This window comes from Dreissena polymorpha, chromosome 15 (assembly GCF_020536995.1).
Source record: "Dreissena polymorpha isolate Duluth1 chromosome 15, UMN_Dpol_1.0, whole genome shotgun sequence".
Classification (NCBI taxonomy): Eukaryota; Metazoa; Mollusca; class Bivalvia; order Myida; family Dreissenidae; genus Dreissena; species Dreissena polymorpha.
Genome location: NC_068369.1, coordinates 24,718,278 through 24,740,734, shown reverse-complemented (window position 1 = coordinate 24,740,734; position 22,457 = coordinate 24,718,278). Strand labels below are relative to the sequence as shown.

General features: G+C 34.2%; 1 protein-coding gene across 3 annotated transcripts; it reads right to left on the bottom strand.

Moving 5' to 3' along the window:
- Positions 1–524: 524 nt before the first annotated feature.
- Positions 525–22,086, bottom strand: LOC127859493 (leucine zipper transcription factor-like protein 1). Of its 3 annotated transcripts, XR_008039413.1 has the most exons (11): positions 22,020–22,086; positions 18,084–18,211; positions 15,786–15,980; positions 12,817–12,955; positions 9,762–9,827; positions 9,374–9,445; positions 9,079–9,147; positions 7,928–8,023; positions 6,578–6,681; positions 3,011–6,041; positions 525–2,687 (listed from the first exon to the last, which is right to left on the bottom strand). XR_008039413.1 is itself a non-coding variant. In XM_052396975.1 (10 exons), the coding sequence occupies exons 1-10, from the start codon at positions 22,020–22,022 to the stop codon at positions 6,017–6,019; spliced, it is 897 nt and encodes a 298-aa protein (XP_052252935.1). In that variant the 5' UTR covers positions 22,023–22,086; the 3' UTR covers positions 525–6,016. The 3 variants fall into 3 exon arrangements, 2 of the variants coding, with proteins under 2 accessions (XP_052252935.1, XP_052252936.1); XM_052396975.1 differs by having other exon boundaries at positions 525–6,041; XM_052396976.1 differs by lacking the exon at positions 22,020–22,086 and adding an exon at positions 20,135–20,158 and having other exon boundaries at positions 525–6,041.
- Positions 22,087–22,457: the final 371 nt, after the last annotated feature.

Below are 22,457 nucleotides of genomic sequence, written 5' to 3'. Positions count from 1 at the left end.
GCATGCAATGCTGGTTGACCTATTACCATAGAGGATATCGTATGTGATGTCCATCTTGCATAGCAAGTCAGAAATTAAACAATTATAACAGGATTACTTTGACAAGCAGCCATGACTACATTAATGAGCCGTGATCTGTGAAAAGGGGGCTTAATGCATGTGTGTAAAGTGTCGTCCCTGATTAGCCGGTGCATTCCTCACATGCTAATCAGGGACGACACTTTCCGCTTTTATGATATTTTTCATTTAAATAAAGACTTTCTTAGCAAAAATCCAGTTTACGCAGAAAGTGTTGTCTCTGATTAGCCTGTGCGGACTGCACATGCTAATATGGGACGGCTCTTTACACACATGTATTAAACCCCTCTTTCACAGAGCACGGCTCATTTCTATTCAATTTTAACCTTACTTGCACAGTGTGTATAGAGGATAAAAACCAAGATGTTAGCGATAATTGGCAAAACAGAACCTTAAAATAATTATTGCTCCTTTTTGTCAATTAAGAAAGACAACAAAAGTATAAGTTGTCTTGTACAATGTGCACATGTATTTATAGCAGGTTTACATTCACTTAGCAGAGAAAATGGACCGAACACAGTCTATAATAGCAACATACTATGCTACAGGTAGTACATGTAAACTTGCCTCTAACGTGCAATTGTGACTCAAAATGCAAACACTTTAGGACATTCCTAGGTACAATTACTATAAAAAATGTTTAATAATTTTGAGAAGTTTAGTTATGTGTACCTGTTAAACGAAATATAATTGAACATAATGATATTCAGATTCTTGTTTTTGCAATCAAATTAATTCTTGATAATAATAATAAATAAGATAAATATGTTTTTCTCAAACAAGGAATAAAACAACAACAATAAAGAACACGACACTTTTGATAGAAATTGATCCTACATTTTTCCCTTGTCTTTTTGTGCATAAATGCCCAATAAAACTCTCGAAAATTCATGGAATGACTTAGTCTTGAGTAACATGAAAACATGATGAACATCAATCCCGGCATCAGACATTAACCCTTTCCCACATAGAAGCAAAGTGAAAATGGCTATGTGCAAACAGCATAAAACCAGAACAGTCTGCAACTCCCAGTCTGTTCAGGTTTTATGCTGTTTGCTGTTCATCAGTATCTAAGGTTTGGATATGAAGCCTTGCAAACTTGAATCTAGTAAGAAAGGTCTGAAATTTTTTAATTTCAATAAATTTAAATTTTCTAAGGTACTACAAATGCATCAAAATACACATCTAACTTAGATATCCGTCATGATATTAAGCCCTTTACTACTTAGATGATCTAAGTAGTAAAGGGCTTAATATCATGACTGATATCTAATATTTGTATCTTGAGAAACCTTGAACAAGTAGAGTCGTGTACTCAACATTAAGCCTGAATCACACACTGTTATGAGTCTAATTGAGTGAAATCAGTGTATGCAAAATTGTGTATAACAATATTTTGTGCAATGTAATATGTCCTTTTCAAACAATGATAATACATGATAATTTATATCCAATTAACTACACTCCAGCTCCAGCTAAAAGTTTCGGTTTGTAGTGAACTTAAGTATGAAGAGTTTATAATTTAAAATATTTATAAGTTTTATGAGCATTTATTTATTACAACAATTACAATAATATAACAATTATATTTAAAATTAGAAACCAAATAATTGTCTGTGTTTTTTAAAAATTTCTATGTTTTGTTTGTGTTCCATTGTAAAAAGTAATGACTCCAAAATGGATTTGTCCCAGTTAAAATTAAAACACCTGTTTTTAAATATTCTTGAAAACAATTTGCACATCATCTAAGCATCAAACAATACATATATTATGATTATTGTTTGAAGACATGATGCATGGTTGTGTCATAGAAACATGTAGAACATAAATGAGCCACTCTTTGGAAAAACCAGGCTTACTGCGCGTGTATATTATTGCTCTTTAAACCAACAAAAATATCAGTGAAACTGATGGATGCTCCCCGATGATGCGCTTTGTCAATCTATGTGTTAATAACCACCTAAAAAAATATATTATTAGCCTCTGTGACCTTGACCTTGACCCCTGTGACCTCATCAAAAGGTAGAGGTCCATGCAAGGTACCTACATTCGTAATATGAAAGAGATCGGTAAAGTATTGAAGGTGCTATGAGAAACTGTAACAAAAGTGTGAAGGAAAAATCTATTATTAGCCTCTGTGACCTTGACCCCAGTATCCTCAAACCTCATCAAAAGGTAGAGGTCCATGCAAGGTATCTACATGCCAAATATGAAAGAGATTGGCAAAGTATTGAAGGTTCTATGAAAAACTGTAAAAAAAAGTGTGACGGAAAATTCTATTCTTAGCCTCGGTGACCTTGACCCCAGTGACCTCAAACCTCATCAAAAGGTAGAGGTCCATGCAAGGTATCTTCTACATGCCAAATATGATAGAGATCGGTAAAGTATTGAAGGTGCTATGAGAAACTGTAAAAAAGTGTGACAGAAAAAGTATATTATTAGCCTCGGTGACCTTGACCCCAGTGACCTCAAACCTCATCAAAAGGTAGAGGTCCATGCAAGGTACCTACATGCTTAATATGAAAGAGATCGGTAAAGTATTGAAGGTGATATGAGAAACTGTAACAAAAGTGTGACGGAAAAAGTATATTATTATTAGCCTCGGTGACCTTGACCCAGTGACGTCAAACCTCATCAAAAGGTAGAGTTCCATGCAAGGTACCTACCTGCCAAATATGAAAGAGATCAGGTAAAGTATTGAAGGTGCTATGAGAAACTGTAAACAAAGTGTGATGGAAAAAGTATATTTTTAGCCTCGGTGACCTTGACCTTGACCCCAGTGACCTCAAACCTCATCAAAAGGTAGAGGTCCATGCAAGGTACCTACATGCCAAATATGAAAGAGATCAGTAAAGTATTGAAGGTGCTATGAGAAACGGTAACAAAAGTGTGACGGAAAAAGTATATTATTATTAGCTTCTGTGACCTTGACCTTGACCCAGTGACCTCAAACCTCATCAAAAGGTAGAGGTCAATGCAAGGTACCTACATGCCAAATATGAAAGAGATGGGTAAAGTATTGAAGGTGCTATGAGAAACGGTAACAAAAGTGTGACTGAAGGAAGGAAAGAAGTAAGGAAGTACGGAAGGAACTCCAAACTGGCCACTATATGCTCCCCGAAAATTTTCAGGGAGCATAAAAATTCCATAAAAATGGAGAGTGCCATTCCGGAATAGTCTCTGCTGTCCTCTCATGCATTTAGACCAGTTTTCCCAAAGACTATCCAAAATACTAAAACATACACATTTTGAGCGCAAGGATATAAGCAGAAAACATATCATGCAATGTGTGAATTAAATACACATGCATAAAAGAAAAACAAATACAGAAAAGGTGCAGTACCCTCAATAATTCCTGAGTTATACTTCACATAAAAACGGGACAGACTGACAGACTGAAGTAGAGACAGAAGAACGAAATCGTTGGCATAAAAATACAATTCAACAAGATTTACATGAACATGTATGATTGTTTGTACAATATACTTCAATATTTAACAAACTATTTCTCCATACATAATAAAATTTTTGCATTATGTACTTATATGTAACTCACCTTGATGGACTTTTTATATCAACCCTAAAAACATGTGGGCTTCCAAACTTTGCTAATCAAATCAAACATTAGTCAACAGTTCTCTTGTCGCATAAAAATAATCATTTTGTACACGTACATGTTTTTATTCCCCCGAAGAAGGGGCATTTAGTGATCGCACTGTCCGTCCGTCTAACTGTCCGTCACACTTTGCATTTAGGTTTCGAAAAATGCTTATTACTACTATGTCTTTTCAGATGTAACATTCATATTTGGTAGGCATGTGTATATGGACAAGGCCTTTCCATACGCACACACATTTTGACCCCTTTGATCTTGAACTTAGGGTCCGCGTTTAGATTTCAAAATATGCATTAAGCTTTTGAAAAATGCTCATAATTTCTATCAAAGCATTTATCAGGGACATATGTCATCCTATGGAGACAGCTCTTGATTTTAATCAAGCATTCTATTTGAATGCTAACAGACACACTTGTTAATTAACACACATTTCCCCAAAATATCATCTTTAACCCACTTATGCCTAGCGTCTAGAAAAATTACCTTGGCAAACAGCGTAGACCCAGATGAGACGCCGCATGACTGCTTAAAGGAATTTCAGTAAGAAATATTCTAAATATAAAAATAAATATACTAGACATCCTAATTTTGGAAAAAAATTGATCCAATTTAGAAGGATGGGAGAGTCCACTAGTCATAAATGGGCTAAATTACTACCTGTATTAATACAATTCCTTAGTGTTTACGTGTACGACAGAGAGGGGAATGGTACCACAAACATTTAAATGACAAAGACGCTATGCATACCGATGTATTTTTCATTTGAGTAATTTTTAACAACTTAAAAATTTACAGCATTTTTGACTTGCTCAGAGAGGTTCAACTACACAAGAGGACCATGATGGCTCTAAAGCGCTTACCTGAGCTTAAAATGCATTGAACAGAAATATAGAGTGCCTATTAATAGAGTGCCTATTACATGCATACATATCAAATGTAAACATGAGCAGTTGAAGTCTGTCTTATATAATCTCTTTACTTCGAGGAGAAATAATGTAGTCTGACATGTTCTGCTATGGAGAGGGTGCTTTTTGGTTATAAAAACGGAGACTTCATTGAACCGATTCTACACCATGAATTAAATTGATTACAGGATATGTACATGTACACAGAAAAGTATAGAGCTTTAATGTGCAAACTACTTAATGTCATACAAAACAAGAGACATTCAAAATAATTTAACACAGTTAATATCATCAACATTAAACAAAATGTAACATGTAATTCTACTGTTCCATCCATTCATCCTTTTACTCCAAACAATATTTAATAACTATATTTTCAAAGCTGACATGGGAGAGAATAAAAATCTGACATCCCAAAAAAAACAAAAGGGTGGTGGTCATATTTTGTGTTAAATAAAAACCAGGGTGGGGGAAATTTAGACCCCAGGTATATTATTTGAAAACACTTGGCAGAGTATCATATAAAGTATCTTAACTAACAAATACTAAACAGCTATACAAGAAGAATATAAAGGAAACAATAGACTGATGATAGGGGCAATGTTGACCACAGTGCCATGATTCAAACTAACTTTGTAGAAGCAGCCCATACGATGTTAGGTACATGCAAAAAAACAAATACCAAAGTTAGCCTTACAGTTTCACGGGAACTTTTTTAAGCTTTCACAATACAATTTTTATATGCCAAATAATATACCACAGGACCTTGTAATTTTAGAAAAATACTTTTTTTTTAAAGTTGTTTGGCTGTATAAGAATGTATAAATCATGTGCCACTAGGACATGGTCATGTTCAAACCCAGAGGAATTGATTTGAACGCATGAAGTAGAGGACAACTAGATGATTTTAACCAATAAATATTAAACCACTGACCCTTGTGGTTACAAAGAATATTTGTGAAGTTTTCAGTTATGACATCTATTTCAAGCTCTGTAGACCTACATATGCCATGTACCAGAATGATTTGTAAAAGTTTACAGATGGTCCCCAAAACTGTCCAGGGTTTAAGGAAAAGAAATTGTAAGAAGAAAACATTTATACACATGTGTACTGATTTACAACGGACAACACGTTATCCTTAAAGATTTCCATGAGCAATATGTGCACTGGTCATCTAACAAAGTTGAGAGATCTACAGGTACAGTAAAATATCTCTAAAAAAATTTAATAATCGTATACACTAAACATTCATCTAATTTGAATCACTTATCCATCATATAATATTTTCAATCAACCAATCAACATACATCATAACAATAGTATATTTTGAGAAGTTATATATAAGAATGCAAATTGTTGTATATCTGAGTAAAGAGTATGTTTTTAAAATGCACAAGTTTGGGAAATGTGTTCCAACTATTCATCATCCACCGACTCATATCTGAAACAAACAAAGTACAGGGTTTACTATAAAACCATATTAAATTCATTCATATTTACTTGTTGGTTTTTTTCAAACCGATGTTATATCTAGACTACATGTTTTGGTGTTTGTTAATTCACTAAGACATCACACATTTCAAGTCAAGTATAGTCTTAGTCTATGATTACTATTACTACATGAACATACATTACTTTGAAAAGATTATAAGGGATTAGATGGGCGATAAATTTAGCAAAATACTTTGTTTTAATGTTATCTTCGGAATCACATAACAGTGCCTTTACAAGGAATCTAAATTACCGAGATGTAATGATGATCCATTCACACATTTTTCCTTGTAACGATAATCATGACAGTAAAAACAGTAAAACTGGTTATAACTATATATATGTTTTAAATAGTATGTTTTTTATAGTTCATGTATCAAACCTTATACATAGAAAACTCTCATGTAAGGCATTTACATAATGAGAATTAACATTCAGAAGGTAGACGCAAAAGAAGAAAAAAAGTCGTAACAAACAAACACCTACTTTTGTAAACGTTTTCTTAGTTCCTTCATGGTATCATTTTTCTTCATCAACATTTGTTTGAGGTTTTTGAAGGGCTGTGTTTGACTCACTTTTTTCTCCAGTTCCTTATGTGAAAAAAAACAGCAACAACATGGTTAGCAGTAAGAAAGCAAGTAACAGACCAAAACTTCCCATGTGATCTGCAGACTCTTAAAAATCACACTTTAAAATATATTTTATACAAATGTTTTTGTTTTATGGGTCATATGAATGAAAAATTGAGTTATTGTGATATGTTCATGATATTAATTGGTCAAAAACAATTACGTGTATTTATTTAATCAGACAAATATTTTGTGCAATTCAAATGAGAATTCTTCATTCTATGCTGGCCTAAGACACATTTGTTCTGTATAACAGATTGTTATATAAAAAAGTTGTGCTTAACCAATAAACAACTAAAGGAGTATGATACAAATGTCAGGGATTTCAATAGATTTTGAAAACAAGGAGTCAAATGATTGTGCGCTTGAACATTTAACGGGTCAGATAAAATTTTCAGGGGTCTAAATAATGAAGCACAGAGTTATTTTGTGCCTACTAGTTAATTTATCTGTAAATGTTTCTTAGTATACATTTTAGTCTAATACATGTGATTAACACAAGTTGTATTAACCCTTTCAGTGCGGGAACCAGATTTTGAAGGCCTTTGCAAACAGTTTGGATCCAGATGAGACGCCACAGAACGTGGCGTCTCATCAGGATCCAAACTGTTTGCTATTCTGATAGTGTTCTTTGAAAAAAAATCGAAGAAAATGCTAATTTTAGAAGTTCAGCAGAAGACATTTTAGCAGAAGACAAATTTCCCAGCATGCAAAGGGTTAAATAGGATTAATTATTTATTAAGGTTTCCGGTAACATTTGCATCAAAATGATGCAAGGCAGATTATTGGCAGGAGTCAAAAGTGAGAAAATTGCAAAATGCTTGCATCAAACAGCAGGATTCTGCTTCAATTGAAATCCCAGAATGTATTTCCTAACACATTCAGGAGTGTGAGCGGTTGCACACAAGTCTTTGGGTGTAATGCAAGTATATTTCTTTACCTTTTTACCTCTCAGATACCCAATTAGACCCATTGTAGTGAGTCGCTTAGAAAATTAATGTTAATAAAAGATCTTTAAAAGAGTCAAGTTTTAAAGGCTTCATTTTCAACCCTACTTTACTGCTGAGCTGCATACAGCATATAACATGAACAGCCTACTCGCAGGATGTTCTGGTTTTATGCTGGTTAAATAAAGCCATTTGCACTTTGTGTTTGCCTTGCTGTAAAAGGTTTATCATTTAGAGAAAGTGTACGCATGATGTTGTACCTTCTCTGCCATCTCCAGCATGTCTCTCACCCGCAGTAGTTCATGCTTCGTGGACACAAGGTCACTTTCCATTCCATCATTACCTCCCTTACCAGTCTGCAAGTTGGCAGAATAAGGGAATTGAGAATTACAAACAGTCAAATACAGGCAAATAATGTTTTTAAAATGTATATGATTATTATGCTATTGATTATTTTCATAACTTCAAGTTACATTTCTTTACAAAAATAAACGTCTTCATAAAATTAAAATTAAATTAGAGAGAAAACCTATTGCTCTGCCTTAAGGTTGTTTTCATAAAAATCAATTGTATTATATAACCACATGTTTTTGTTAACAACTACACATTTAAACCCAATACTTGTTGACTCCCTAATTTGTCAAATCAACTATTAAAACGTCAACTCAATCTTTGATTCGTTGACTCAATCCTTGATTCCTGTATTCAATCATTGATTCATTGACTCAATCATTTATTCATCTTTCAACCTTTGATTCATTGACTCAATACTTGACTGACCTGAACCTACAGGTCAATTCAGTGCTAAATTCTACAACACAACCATGTCAGTCACCATTTGCGTGTTTTTCAATAAAAAAGAGCCTTTACTCTTATCCTCCATATACACTCTTTTCCTCTCTACCAAACTGTAAATTATGACTAAAAACTAGAGGAATTTCTTCTGCCAAAACATTAGAACAAAATGTATCTTATACTAATATAATACAAAAACATGTATTTAATGTTTATTTTTAAAGTTTCCCTTATCAACACATTCCATAATAATGGCAACCTCACAAAAGGCATGCCTTTATTTGTAATTAACTTTAACCCAAGTGATAACCAACATGAAATCTATTCAAAATAATGACTGTATGTGTCTTGTTCTGTGAAAATTGGGCTTAATGCATGTGCGTAAAGTGTCGTCCCAGATTAGCCTGAGCAGACTCCACAGGCTAATCAGGGACGACACTTTCCGCTTTTATGGTATTTTTAGTTTCAAGGAAGTCCCACCTTACTGAAAATCAAGTTTAAGCGGAAAGTGTCGTCCCTGATTATCCTGTGCGGTCTGCACAGGCTAATCTGGGATGACACATAACGCACATGCATTAAGCCCAGTTTTTTCAAAACAATGACTTTATACTAGTACCTTCTTATCTTTGTCCAACTCTGATTGCAAAGCAGCCATCTTGCGTCTCAGCTCTTCTGTCTCAACTCCCTTGCAAAAACAAAACAACACAACAATTTATACAACAATTCATGAAAAATTATTGGATTGTTTAGTAGTTGTGTTCAAACCTTGTATATGTTAATAAAATGTTTTGTACCTTATATTGATATATAATTATAATCATATAAATTCTAATAAGGTTTTTGTCTCAGCTAAAATTTCATGTTGTCAAGATGTATACAAATGTATTTACTTTATAATCGGTTTCAGTTACCGTATTGCCTGACTTCATTTGAGCCTGTGTTTTCCGTAAGTCTTCCTCCAGCATCTGTCTCTGCTTGTCAGACTGGGACAAAAAATCAATAGTAAGCCATCAATACCCCAGTTATTGCTGAAACCAGTTTAATGATATATTACAGCGGACTGCCCAGGCAAATCTGGGTCGACATTTTAAGCACAACCATTAAGCACATTTTTAGCCATCCTCACTGATTATTTATAAGTAAATCAAGTGCTCTTTTAAATGAGCACTTTTTACATGCGCCACTTATCTACAATATTTCTCTTATATTTTTTTATAATTTTGAACATGACTAATAAAGAAGGTAATGAAAAATATAAAAAACAAGATACTAGTATACATGACACATGAGTAAACTCACTCCAGACTGAAATTTTCCAATAGTCATCTTCAGGTCATCATTCTGTTGTTGAAGTTCTTCTATTTTCTGCAAATATTGAATTTATAGTGTAACCTGATGAAGGAAGATTCCATGAAAAACTATATGGGCCCATGCTCCTCATTAATATAAACCCTTTCAGTGCGGGAACCGAATTTTGGAGGCCTTTGCAAACAGTTTGGATCCTGACGAGACGCCAAAGAACATGGCGTCTCATCAGGATCCAAACTGTTTGCTATTCTGATAGTATTCTTTGAAAAAAATCGAAGAAAATGCTAATTTTAGAAATTCAGCAGACGACATTTTAGCAGAAGACAAATTACCCAGCATGCAAAGGGTTAAGGAACAACAATAAAAAACTGAGAGGCAAGACATTCAGCGATTCAAGTTAAAACCTAACCAAGCAGAAGCTTGATAGTAATACAGTCTTAACATGCTGGCTGGACCTCGCTTGCCTCGAATTTCCCGTTAGCTGGAACTCTCCTCAAAGTACCGATTTTTTATTGCTATATATTTCTGTCATATGGCTCGAATTCTCTAGGGTCAAATGATTGGATGGCTTGAGCTGTTTTCACAGTCCCGGTCACAATGTTCACACGTTCTTTTGTTCATTCTGCTCGAACTCACCTTGGCTGGCATAAAGCCGTTAATGGATTTTGAACGCTTGATAAAAAACATGCAACAATTGCAAACAGTTCATTGACTCAATAGTTAATTGATTTGAGTAAAAAATGACATTGTTTAACATCTGGCTTTTTTGTGTGTAAATGCAGTATTATAATTACTGTAACGGCTGCATTACAACATCTACAATGTCAACTTGATGGAATAGAAAACTTTATATCTAATCTATACAACAACTCAAAAACAAAGCAAAGATTGACATCCATGTCATTCTTTAAAAACAAAACAAAAAAACCCAAGCAAATAAATAATGAATTTTGTAGTGCTGTTTAATATTTTAGCCATGTGCCCTTATGCATGTTTTGCTTTTAAGTATTGTTTCTTACATGTACCTGTAAATGTACTACGTAAAAATGCCCTTTTATAATACACATTTACGATATGATTTTTTTTGTATGTGTAAGTGCTTAAAAATTATTGATAAATACAAATATGTATTATATATTTGGTTCTTATTAATTCAATAGCAGAAATAAGTACAATGTTAAGGCAGTATGAATACTCTTCAACTAGAGATGTAAATCTATTGCAGATTCATGTTCATAAACAAAAATATATTAGAAATCTGTTGGCTCAAATTTGAGATGGCTAGAACTTTCGTTGTCGGTCCCGGCCAGTTCGAGCCATCAAGTTTCATATTTCGATAACCAATTAACTGATTATTTTCATCACATTTACAAGTAAAAATGTTTCATGTTTAAACCAAGTTGAAAACAAGTGACAAAATTGTCACAAAACCAGGTTTTCAATTTGAAAAAAAAAGTCTGATAAAGGGATACAACTAAAACTGATTGTTTATAATTAAACCCCTTTGTTTCAAAATAAATATATTTTTAGTCGTGGCGACCTTGACCTTGGAGATATTGACGTAATTCTTTCGTGCAACACACCGTCCAATGATGGTGAACAAATGTGCCAAATGATTATAAAATCTCACAATGAATGACATAGTTATGGCCCGGACAAACTCATTTATGGCCATTTTTGACCTTTGAACTCAAAGTGTGACCTTGACCTTGGAGATATCAACGTAATTTTTTCGCGCGACACACCGTCTAATGATGGTGAACAAATGTGCCAAATTATTTTAAAATCTCACAATGATCCACAAAGTTATAGCCCGGACAAGCTTGTTCCGCCCACCCGCCGACATTCGCCTATCTAATAACCAGTTTTTTCCTTCGGAAAACCTGGTTAATAATATGATTTCATCATAAAGAATGATTTGGCATCACCAAGTGAAGTAATTTCAAAACATGCATAGTTGGTTTGTATGTTAATCATTGAACAAGATGTGTTTGTGAAACACAATGTCCCCCTATATGACGTTTGACCTTGAAGGAAGACCTTGACCTTGACCCTTCACCACTCAAAATGTGCAGCTCCATGAGATACACATGCATTTCAAATATAATATTGCTAGCTTCAATATTGCAGAAGTGACATAACATGCGCAATTTTGACCCATATATTTGACCTTGAAGGATGACCTTGTCTTTCACCACTCAAAATGTGCAGCTCCATGAGATACACATGCATGCCAAATATCAAGTTGCTATCTTCAATATTGCAAAAGTATTCATAAAATAAGCCATTTGGGCCACATATATTTGACCTCTGACCTTGAAGGATGACCTTGACCTTTCACCAATCAAAATGTGCAGCTCCATGAGATACACATGCATGCCAAATATCAAGTTGCTATCTTCAATATTGCAAAAGTATTCATAAAATAAGAGATTTGGGCCACATATATTTGACCTCTGACCTTGAAGGATGACCTTGAATTTGACCTTTCACCACTCAAAATGTGCAGCTCCATGAGATACACATGCATGCCAAATATCATGTTGCTATCTTCAATATCGCAAAAGTATTCATAAAATGAGCGATTTTGGCCACATATATTTGACCTCTGACCTTGAAGGATGACCTTGACCTTTCACCACTCAAAATGTGCAGCTTCATGAGATACACATGCATGCCAAATATGAAGTTGCTATCTTCAATATAGCAAAAGTTATTGCAAAATGTTAAAGTTAGCGCAAACCAACCAACAGACCAACCAACAGACCAACCAACAGACAGGGCAAAAACAATATGTCCCCCACTACTATAGTGGGGGACATAAAAATGTGCAATCATTATATCCATCGTCCAATCACTTAAATCAAGGTACACCAAGAGCTTGATCACTACTACATAGGCAAGCGGCATGTGAATTTGCATGTTCATTAACAGAACAATACATTAAACAGTGCAAACAGAATGCCTCCATTTCATAATTTTTTGTTTCCTGAATACAGACAAATTTTAACTTATTACCATCTGCTTCTGTTGTCACTTAGCTTACCATATGAAGGAGCTGTGTTCCCCCCGATTCATTCATGGGCCCAAGTTTGACATGTTTGAGCACTGAGTGGAAATCTGTATCCCTCTTCGTGCCCGCAAACTGCTGCTCTTCAAACTCAGCTATCTTATCTAATATATCCCTTAAAGAATATCATAAATATGAGTGAAATGCTAACTGACGTGTTACAGAAACAAGTGTTTAATCTCACTTTCTTTAATCAAACTACCTAGATGCTACCTAGATGCTTGTGGGCAATATCTTGAGTCAGTTGCCAAGAAAATTTGTAAATCTCTGTAAATCTTACAGAATCCTAGACCAGTATCCGACAAATCCATTGCCCGGAGCCCGGGGGCTACCGAAATTTTTCATCGGGCTACTGAAATTTTCCAGCTGACGCCTGCCTGGGCTACTATAAATTTATAAGAGCGGTAGCCCGGTTTATTGACAGACATACGTAGAATAAACACGCTGACCATGTGTTTGTACACTGTGTATTGCTTATAATCCGATAACAAAGTGCAATCAATTATCTAATCAGTCACCGATCACTTGCGGTAATGTCTTAAACAGTAACAGTGTATTTTAATCATCCAATCAGAATCAACATTTGTCGTCTGCTAGTAATATAATGAGAGCCGGTTGGATAGTTGGCGCACATGATGCAACATCATTTCGCAGTTTGGAATTCTTTGTTTACCGCAACAATGAGTAATAGCGACAACGTTTTTGATGTCGTTAAATATCGAAGGACGCCAAACATTAAATAAATCAAAACAATAGCGGATTCTTCAAAACGGTAACGAAACCGAAAATGAATATTAATGACAACTTTGTGAACGCGGTTAACACCTGCTAATTAGTTTGCATTGTCAATTAATAATTAGATTAATCGACTGTTTATCAATAATCCCATATATACCAGATTTATTTTTTTTAAACCAAATTATGGGTGGGTAATATAGACAATAAGAGTCATAAACACAAACGTCTGAAATTGTCTAGTGTCAAATGAATTTCGGCATATGGTTCTATTTAAAGATATGATGAAATAAGCTCCCAATCAGGACCGTTGTATTGCAACATGCGTAAATAACCTGCCACGGTTTGCACGCGTTGTGTAGGCCTACAGCTATTTTAGGTTACAAAATTCTACATTTAAGAAATGAATTTCTTTGTCCTGGTAAAAAGCATGCGAAAATTGGCGTGGGTGTATTTATTTGTAAATAAAAAATTTAGTGGCGGGTACAACATTGAGATCATTTAATTTCCATTAAAAGTTTCGTTGTGAATTTTAACTAAAGTACCGGCGTATATCGCGAATTATTTGGCATTGTCATTTTCTCTTAATAAAATATCATGTAAACACGAGTTCCTTCATTATTGAAACAATTATTGTATTGTATACTGACTGCACACAAGTGTCATAACATACGGATGCAATTTGAAAATTCGAACAGTACTTAAAGTCGGACACAAGTAAATAAATGCTTTAATACTCTTGATTTCTTGAAACTCGGTATTTGTTGTTAAAAAGGGCAATTGAATTGATTAACACCATACGAGTCAATCGTTTTGATCATCTAAACGCTTTATTTACGTTTACGACTTAACGTGCTGTCCGAATTTAAGTACACATACATGTGCACATACATGTAATATCTACATGTAGTATATGATTTTCTTTGGTACATTTTTGGTACACGGTGCCTGTACTGTAACATTAATTTACGATATTGACTACATGTACATCAGACTACTTGCTGTTTTATGTATATGTATGTATACATATTATGTATATGAAAATGAAGAAATAAAATAAAGATGAAAACCTGCCTCTTATCATTTTGTAAGAAAATGTTATGGGCTACCAAATATTTTTATTGGTAGCTCAGTGGGCTACCTGAAAAATAAGAAATTTGTCGGACACTGCCTAGACCTTACGGGTTTGAATGGGACATGCTGTCTCAGATGGTGATCATTTCTAGCAAGTTATTTTACAAGCTCTGTCCCAGACAGAATGCTTTACAATTCTTCTGTTTTTATAGTAATATGTATAGTAATAATGGCCTTCCTACAACTGGTCCCAAAGGTAATGTCACCCTAGGTCATCACGAAGCATCCTACGAACAAAATACCTTCATCCAAAAAAATGTGATGGAGTGGAAACACTTTTTCTAATGTGAGTGACAGTGACGTTGACCCCAATTAACCATAATGCATTCATGCCCTTCTGTAGCCTGAAACTTACCTACACAAATAATTTCAGCACAATACCTATATTCTAACTGAAGTTATTGAGCAGTTATTTAAGCTTATGTTAGTAATAGTTACCTTGACCCAAACTGTTATTTGACAAAAAGTACAATAAGAGACATAATTCTGCTAAATTGCTGGTCAGACTTATGGGCCTTGGTCTGTGACTCTGCATGATGATGCAGTACTTACAGGGATATGAACTTCTTTAACCTGAATTTCAACTTTCACTCAAATCTAGAATGTAAACCATAACCAGAATCACTTTTTTAAACAAAAAGGGGGGTATTGTTATGCTAAATTGTAAGTCAGAGTTATGGAAGTTGTTCAGTGACCGCACTCAGATACATCTGTTAAGTTTCTAATGAATACCTGATGCAGGAACAGTGCTTTTGAGACATTGACCAAATTATTAGGTGAAAAAAGGAGACATAATTCTGCTAAATTGCAGATAAAATTATTTGGTTAATAGTCGAGCTCAAAATAAAGAATGTAAATGTTACAGTTAGGACAAGAGCGGAAGGACACAGTTCTATTGTAATTTTGTTGTGACGGCAAAAAAATATTTTTGTGACAAATAAATATTAACAAAAACATACAATAAACAAAGAAGCACACCTGCGCTATTAAAATTTCAAACTAGTTCTCTGAAAAGAAAAATGAAACAATTACAAATAAGATTGAACCTGGACATCAAATAATACTACATGCACTACCTATTCTCGAGCTCAGATATATCAGCTGAGAGTTTCAGGTGCCATTTCTCTGCCTGCATGAACATCTGTCGGAGAAGCAGCACATTGGTGTGGGCCGAGTTGACCAGCTCTCCCTCCAACTCTCCCTGGACATTCATTAATAAACCATTCAGCATGTCCTTCACTTCATCAATAGTGTAAGTAGTCTCGTCAAGTCTGAAACATGACCATGATACATGAAGAATACATGCAGAGCTTGATTTAAGGAGGTTTGAAAGTAATGTACAAGTAATCCAAATTCTTATGCCTAAGGACTTCTCTAGTTTATCTTATTTAAAGGGGCATTTTCACGTTTTGGTAAATTGACAAAATTAAAAAAAAGTTGTTTCAGATTCGCAAATTTTGGTTTTAGTTATGATATTTGTGAGGAAACAGTAATACTGAACATTTACCATGCTCTAAAATAGCAATTATATGCATCTTTTGAAGATTTAAAAACCTGAAAATTATAAAGCGTTGCAACGCAAAACGATTGAATAATTTGGAGAGTTCTGTTGTTGTCGTAATATTTTGTGAAACTACGAGGATTGCATATATAAAGTATAAAATACATCACTCATTGTATAAGCATGGATGGCCGAGTGGTCTAAATGGGAGACTTTTTTCTCCAGTACTCTAGGTGTCAGTGGTTTAAGCCCTATTGAGGGTTACATTTTTTTCTTTTTATAAATTTTATTCTTGATTTTTTTACTGGAGATTTTTAGATCCAATGTTTAAATTTATCAGTATAAAGCATTTAATGATAAACTTCAATACATGCCAAAATCTGTGAAAAGGCCCCTTTAATATATATTATAAACATCAAATGAGCAAAAATGTCATTAAAAAACTTAAACATTAAAAAAAACTAATTAAATTATCTAATTTCCTTCAAATTTGTGAATTCTGAAATGCTTCGGAAGTGTGTATCATACATTTTTTACTTCATACCTTTTTGTTAACATTAGCAAAATTACTAAAATAAAAAAGCAGTTCCAGTGTTTTCAAGGTAAACAAGATGTGTTTGTGAAACACAATGCCCAGCAGTAGGTATCCTGGCTTACTTATGATTACTGGCATTGGAAATGTCATTGACTGTACTAAACTGTCAATGCAAAGGACAAAGATGACAATGACAATATTTTATGAAAGATTAAGGACTCCGGCCCAAAATACCAAGCATTTATAAGCAAGAGTGACATTTTTTAATAATAAGTGCTATATAGCATATAATGCAATTATTTACACAATGTTTTATCACAAAGGTACATATACATTAAAGGGACTGTCAACCACAAATAACGAAAAAAGAAAAGTTCTAAAATACCGTATTTTTTTTACAATTATTAGTTTATATTGATTAAAATTTCACGACTGGTATATTACATTACTTGAAAAAAGTTCATATTTTCAGTATATTCGGTAATAAAATTTCGCGATGTGAAATCGAATGTTCATGGCGAAAAATAACTGACATAACGATATACATACTATAAATAACGCAAGTAGATTGATCATTTTATATATAAAATATATATACAATTCACTACGCATGCACAATTTGCATTCCTGGGTTTACCACGTGACAATGATGATCAATCCACTGGCGTTATTTATAGTTAACTGGTAGACATACCCAGTAAAATTTATTACCGAATATACTGAACATATAAAAACTTAACAACTTTTTTCAAGTAATATACCAGTCGTGATATTTTAATCAATATAAACTAATAATTGTATTAAAATACAGTATTTTACAACTTTTCTTTTCATTGTCATCGTGGTTGACAGTCCCTTTAATGAAATAATGTTACCTACAGACGGTTGCTCTGACCTTGACCTTTCAACACTCAAAATGTGCAGCTCCATGAAGTACACAAGCATGCCGAATAGCAAGATGCCCAGTTGCTATGTTCAATATTGCAAAAGTGTATATTAAATGAGCAATTTTGACCCATATATATGACCTTTGACCTTGAAGGATGACCTTGACCTTGACTTTTCACCACTCAAAATGTGCAGCTCCATGAAGTACACATGCATGCCAAATATCAAGTTGCTATATTCAATATTGCAAAAGTTATGGCAAACGTTAAAGTTTGACGCAAACAAACACACAAACAAACCAACAGACAGGGCAAAAACAATATGTCCCCCATTATATACTGGTGGACATACACTGTAACAAAAGCCATGAACTGAGGCAAAAGGGTACCGGTAAGACAGAAGGACTGATTAAAGCAAAAGGAACATGCTATCAGTTACAAACAGTATTACCTGGTTGATATAAGCTCATCAAAACAAAAGTCTACAGCTCTCATACGCTGCCCTCTCTGGTATCGAGTGAAGCGGATATAGTTGTAGATCTGAGCACTGTGGTGCTCATTAACGTTAAGTTCTGTTGCCTGGAAAGTAACACTTACAATAAGACTTAGCCTATGTTTTCAATCTTCATTAAAATTGGCATTTTGTAAGAAAAACTAGTGTTTTATTTAAGCATTTTAAATTAGTCACCCTGGGCGATCAGGCAACTGTTAATTTCCATCCCTGATGGATGAATATTAAAAGTTACAGTCCAGAAATGCTGTTTCCTGGTCAAATTTTAACTTGGACCTTTAAGTGTGACTTACAATAAATTAAACTATAATCCTGTAGTTAGAAACTGACATATCCCTTTTTAATAATAATTGCCAGGCGGCCATATTTTTCAACAGACTGGAACCATTTTTAACTCAGACAAGATATCATTAGAACAAACATTCTGACTAAGTTTCATGAAGATTGGACTATAAATGTGACTTCTAGAGAGTTTGCAAGGTTTTACTAAAGACATATAAGAAAAACTTCCCCACCCCCTGGTGGCCATGTTTTTCAACCAACCTGAACCATTTTCCAACTTGTTCAAGATATCATTGGGGCACATGTTCTTGCCAAGTTTCAAGAAGATTGGACTAAAATTGTGACTTCTAGTGTGATATCAAGGCTTTGCTAAATCCATAAAGCCACATATGGAAAAATGCTTTTCTTCTGGTGGCCATGTTTTTCAACAGACTGACACCATTTTCGAACTCATCTAAGATATCATTAGAACAAATGTTCTCACTTAGTTTGATAAAGATTGGGCAATTGATGTGACTTCTAGAGTGTAAACAAGGTTTTAGTTAAAGCTATAAAAGGAAAACTGCCCCAACCCAAGGTGGCCATGTTTTTCAACCAAAAGAAACCATTTTCAAACTCGTCCAAGACATAATAGGGACACATGCTCTTACCAAAGATTAATGAAGATTAAACTTAATATGGGACTTCTAGATTGTTAACGAGGTTTTACGAAAGCCATACAGCCATATAAGAATAATCGCCCCGCCCTCTGGTGGCCATGTTTTTCAACAGACCAGAACCAATTTTGAACTCATCCAAGATATCATTCAAACAAATGTTCTGACTTAGTTTCAAGAAAATTGGACAATAAATGTGACATCAAAAGTGTTAACAAGGTTTTACAATAGCCATATAAGGAAAACCGCCATGCCCCATTGCGCCAATGATTTTCAACCAACTGGAACCGTTTTCGAAATCTTCCAAGATATCATTGGGACCCATGTTCTGGCCAAGTTTCATGAAGATTGGACAAAAAAATGTGGCCTTTAGAGTGTTAACAAGGTAAATGTTGATGACCAACAACGGACAAAAGGTGATCAAAAACCTCACCATGAGCATGTTGTGTTCAGGTGAGCTAAAAATGTTGACAACAATTTATGTGTTAGCCATTTCCCACTCAGAAGCAAAGTGAAAATGGCTATATATATATATGTGCAAACAGCATAAAACCAGAACAGTCTGCGAGTAACCCGCAGTCTGTTCAGGTTTCATGCTGTTTGCTGCTCATCGGTACCTATGGGTTGGAAATGAAGCCTTTAAAACTTTCAAGAATCTAGTTAAAATGGTCTTTTATAATTACGGTAAATGTAACTTTATAGGGACTACAAATGCGTAAAAATATGTATCTAAGTGGTTATGGGTTAAACATTGCTTATTATCCTTTCAATTAGAAATTCCTATTGTCAAGTAGATTACGCAATTTGTCTACCGAAATATAACAGAAAATTAGTTTTTTTACACCTGTTTTTGCAGAATGCCGGACAAAAACCCTCCCGGATAAAAACCCTCCCGTCAGTTTTATAGGGGCCAGACGAAAACCCTCCCATGAATAAAAGGGGACGGACAAAAACCATCCCATAAAAAAACGGGGAAGGACAAAAAACCCTTCCATGAAAAAACAGGACCGGACAAAAACCATCCCGTGAAATCTGAGCCAAGAATTCAAGTACCAACGATTATTTATGAATTTTTAATCCGAAATCGGTCATTTCCGAATTTGTTGTCGGTTATCCGAGATATTTATTTTTTGTAATAGTGACTTCACTTCAGTAGGTTACATTACACTATATATTGACTAATTCCGAATTGAAATGCTGTTATTTTACACCCATTTGACGTCAATTATGTGTTAAGCAAATACATTTGTCAGCGTTAAATTGCTTTCAATTGATTCTGTGATAAAACCTATTAAAAACTAAAAGTAGTTGAAGATTCACAGTTTGCTATTTTGAGTAAATTTTGCGGATTATTGAATGCAACAATTACATTTGTCGGTGTTTAATTGCTTTCACGGTGGAGTTTTTGTCCGCAGTTGCAGATTCACAATTTGCTATTTTGATATATATAATTGTATGCCATTAACTAGTTCATTGTTATGATTTGCTGATTATGTGGGCCTAAATAACCGAATCATTGACATATTTGACAAAACAGTAAGCTTTATATATTGTCTGCAAAAATGCAATTGAAAACGTTACAGTCAAAGATAAATTAAACAAGTAATTAAGACAAATTAGTTACATGCTAACGAATTATTAGTTGTTAACAGAATTTTACTTTCATTTTTGCAAAGGTTTCAAAAACTTCCCGGAAAGCATGTTTTTTGCATGAATGAGCGTATGACGCGATTAAACTTTGCACTGTATCGTATTGCATTCAATCTAAATTTAAATTCACTTGTCTATAAATGGCCTCATTTTATGTTTATGTTTAAATAGATGTTGTTATTATATTGGAATTATCGGATATATATGCACATTAGAAAGCGGTATGTTCTTTCAATTTCACACCCCTGAATACACAATACACAAAACACGCAATGGGTAATTTTGTCAGATGAATGCAACACTCAGTGAAACAATTACATTTGTCAGTGTTAAATTTCTTGTACGGGATGGTTTTTGTCCGCCCCCGTTTTTTTCATGGCATGGGAGGGTTTTTGTCCGCCCATGTTTATTCATGGGAGGGTTTTTGTCCGCCCCCTATGAAAATGACGAGAGGTTTTTTTTATCCGGGAGGGGTTTTGTCCGTATTCCGTTTTTGCATATTGAAATAATTCATCTTCACTTTTTTATAACTTGAGCATTCAGTGACAATTGTGAAGTGATATTTTTACCTTTGCCTCTTGCGTCTGAGACGCAAAATAATTCCTATAGAAGCAAAGTTAAAGACTATGTGCATCTGCAGGCTGTTTTCAAGTAGCGAGTCCTTCCGACAGCTTTTGTTATTACATATTACAGCACTAGTATTAATCCAATAATCATTTGCTTTGGACCAATGAAATTTATTGTTTGTTATCTGCAGGTTTACAGTGTGCGATTAACTGTTTACATCTTAAAAGCACATTGTTCACGATGTCAGCTAAAATTCATCTGCAAAAATGGGTCCTAAGGAAAAACATTACTTGACATTAGAATTGTTTCATCAAATGAGAGACCTGGTTAATGCATCTTGTTTGTTTGTATTTTTTATGTTTTTTGTCTAAATTCATTGATAATAGTATATTATACTTAGGACTCACACTTTTTGTTTAGGACTTACACATTTTAAGTCTAACAAGTCCTAGGATTTGCAAATGTTACATTGTAAACAAATCGCAGTTGTGATGGGAAATTTGCAAGAACTTGCAAGAGTCCTGTTATGTCAATTTTTTACCAATTGTCGCTGACTGCCTGCATGAATGATGACATGAGACATGAGGCGTAACTGAACTGGAAAAAACACATCAGACCCAAGTGCTACATTGCTTATTGAATTTCATGAGTTTTTAACTAGTTTCAATAAAACTAAACCTAAACTTAAATGGCTGAAAAACCAAACTGTTATTTATCTTACCATGACCGTTTCTTTATTTATGAGAGTAATTTGTGTACGGATGCGACCTGTCAATACAGGAAGTGAATTTATTTGTAAATACAACGCCCAACTATTACGGTTATAAACTACTAACTTGAATTTTCCGAAGGCAATTCGAAAGTTGATATTTGATTTGATTCTAACTGGGATTTGAAAAGTAATTTAATATTGTAAAGTTAAACTTCAGTTAAAGTTAAAGTTAAACGTTGCTGGACATAATTTAAATATAGAAGAGGTTTACTAACACAATTTTGAAATAATATGTTTTGTCTTGTTGGGACTTGCGGAAAGCTCCAACTACTGTATAGCTGTCTCCACGGTTGAGTGTAATATTCATCTAAGTATTTTTTATTTTATTTTTTTATTTTAATATTTACAAGATATTTACATTGTAGTTCAATCAAGCACAGTGCTTGT

Coding starts and splice junctions, on each gene's coding strand:
- LOC127859493 (XM_052396975.1), bottom strand. Junction 15,981..18,083: donor GATGAGCTTATATCAACCAG/GTAATACTGTTT, acceptor GTCATGTTTCAG/ACTTGACGAGACTACTTACA. Junction 6,682..7,927: donor TGCTGGAGATGGCAGAGAAG/GTACAACATCAT, acceptor TTTTCACATAAG/GAACTGGAGAAAAAAGTGAG.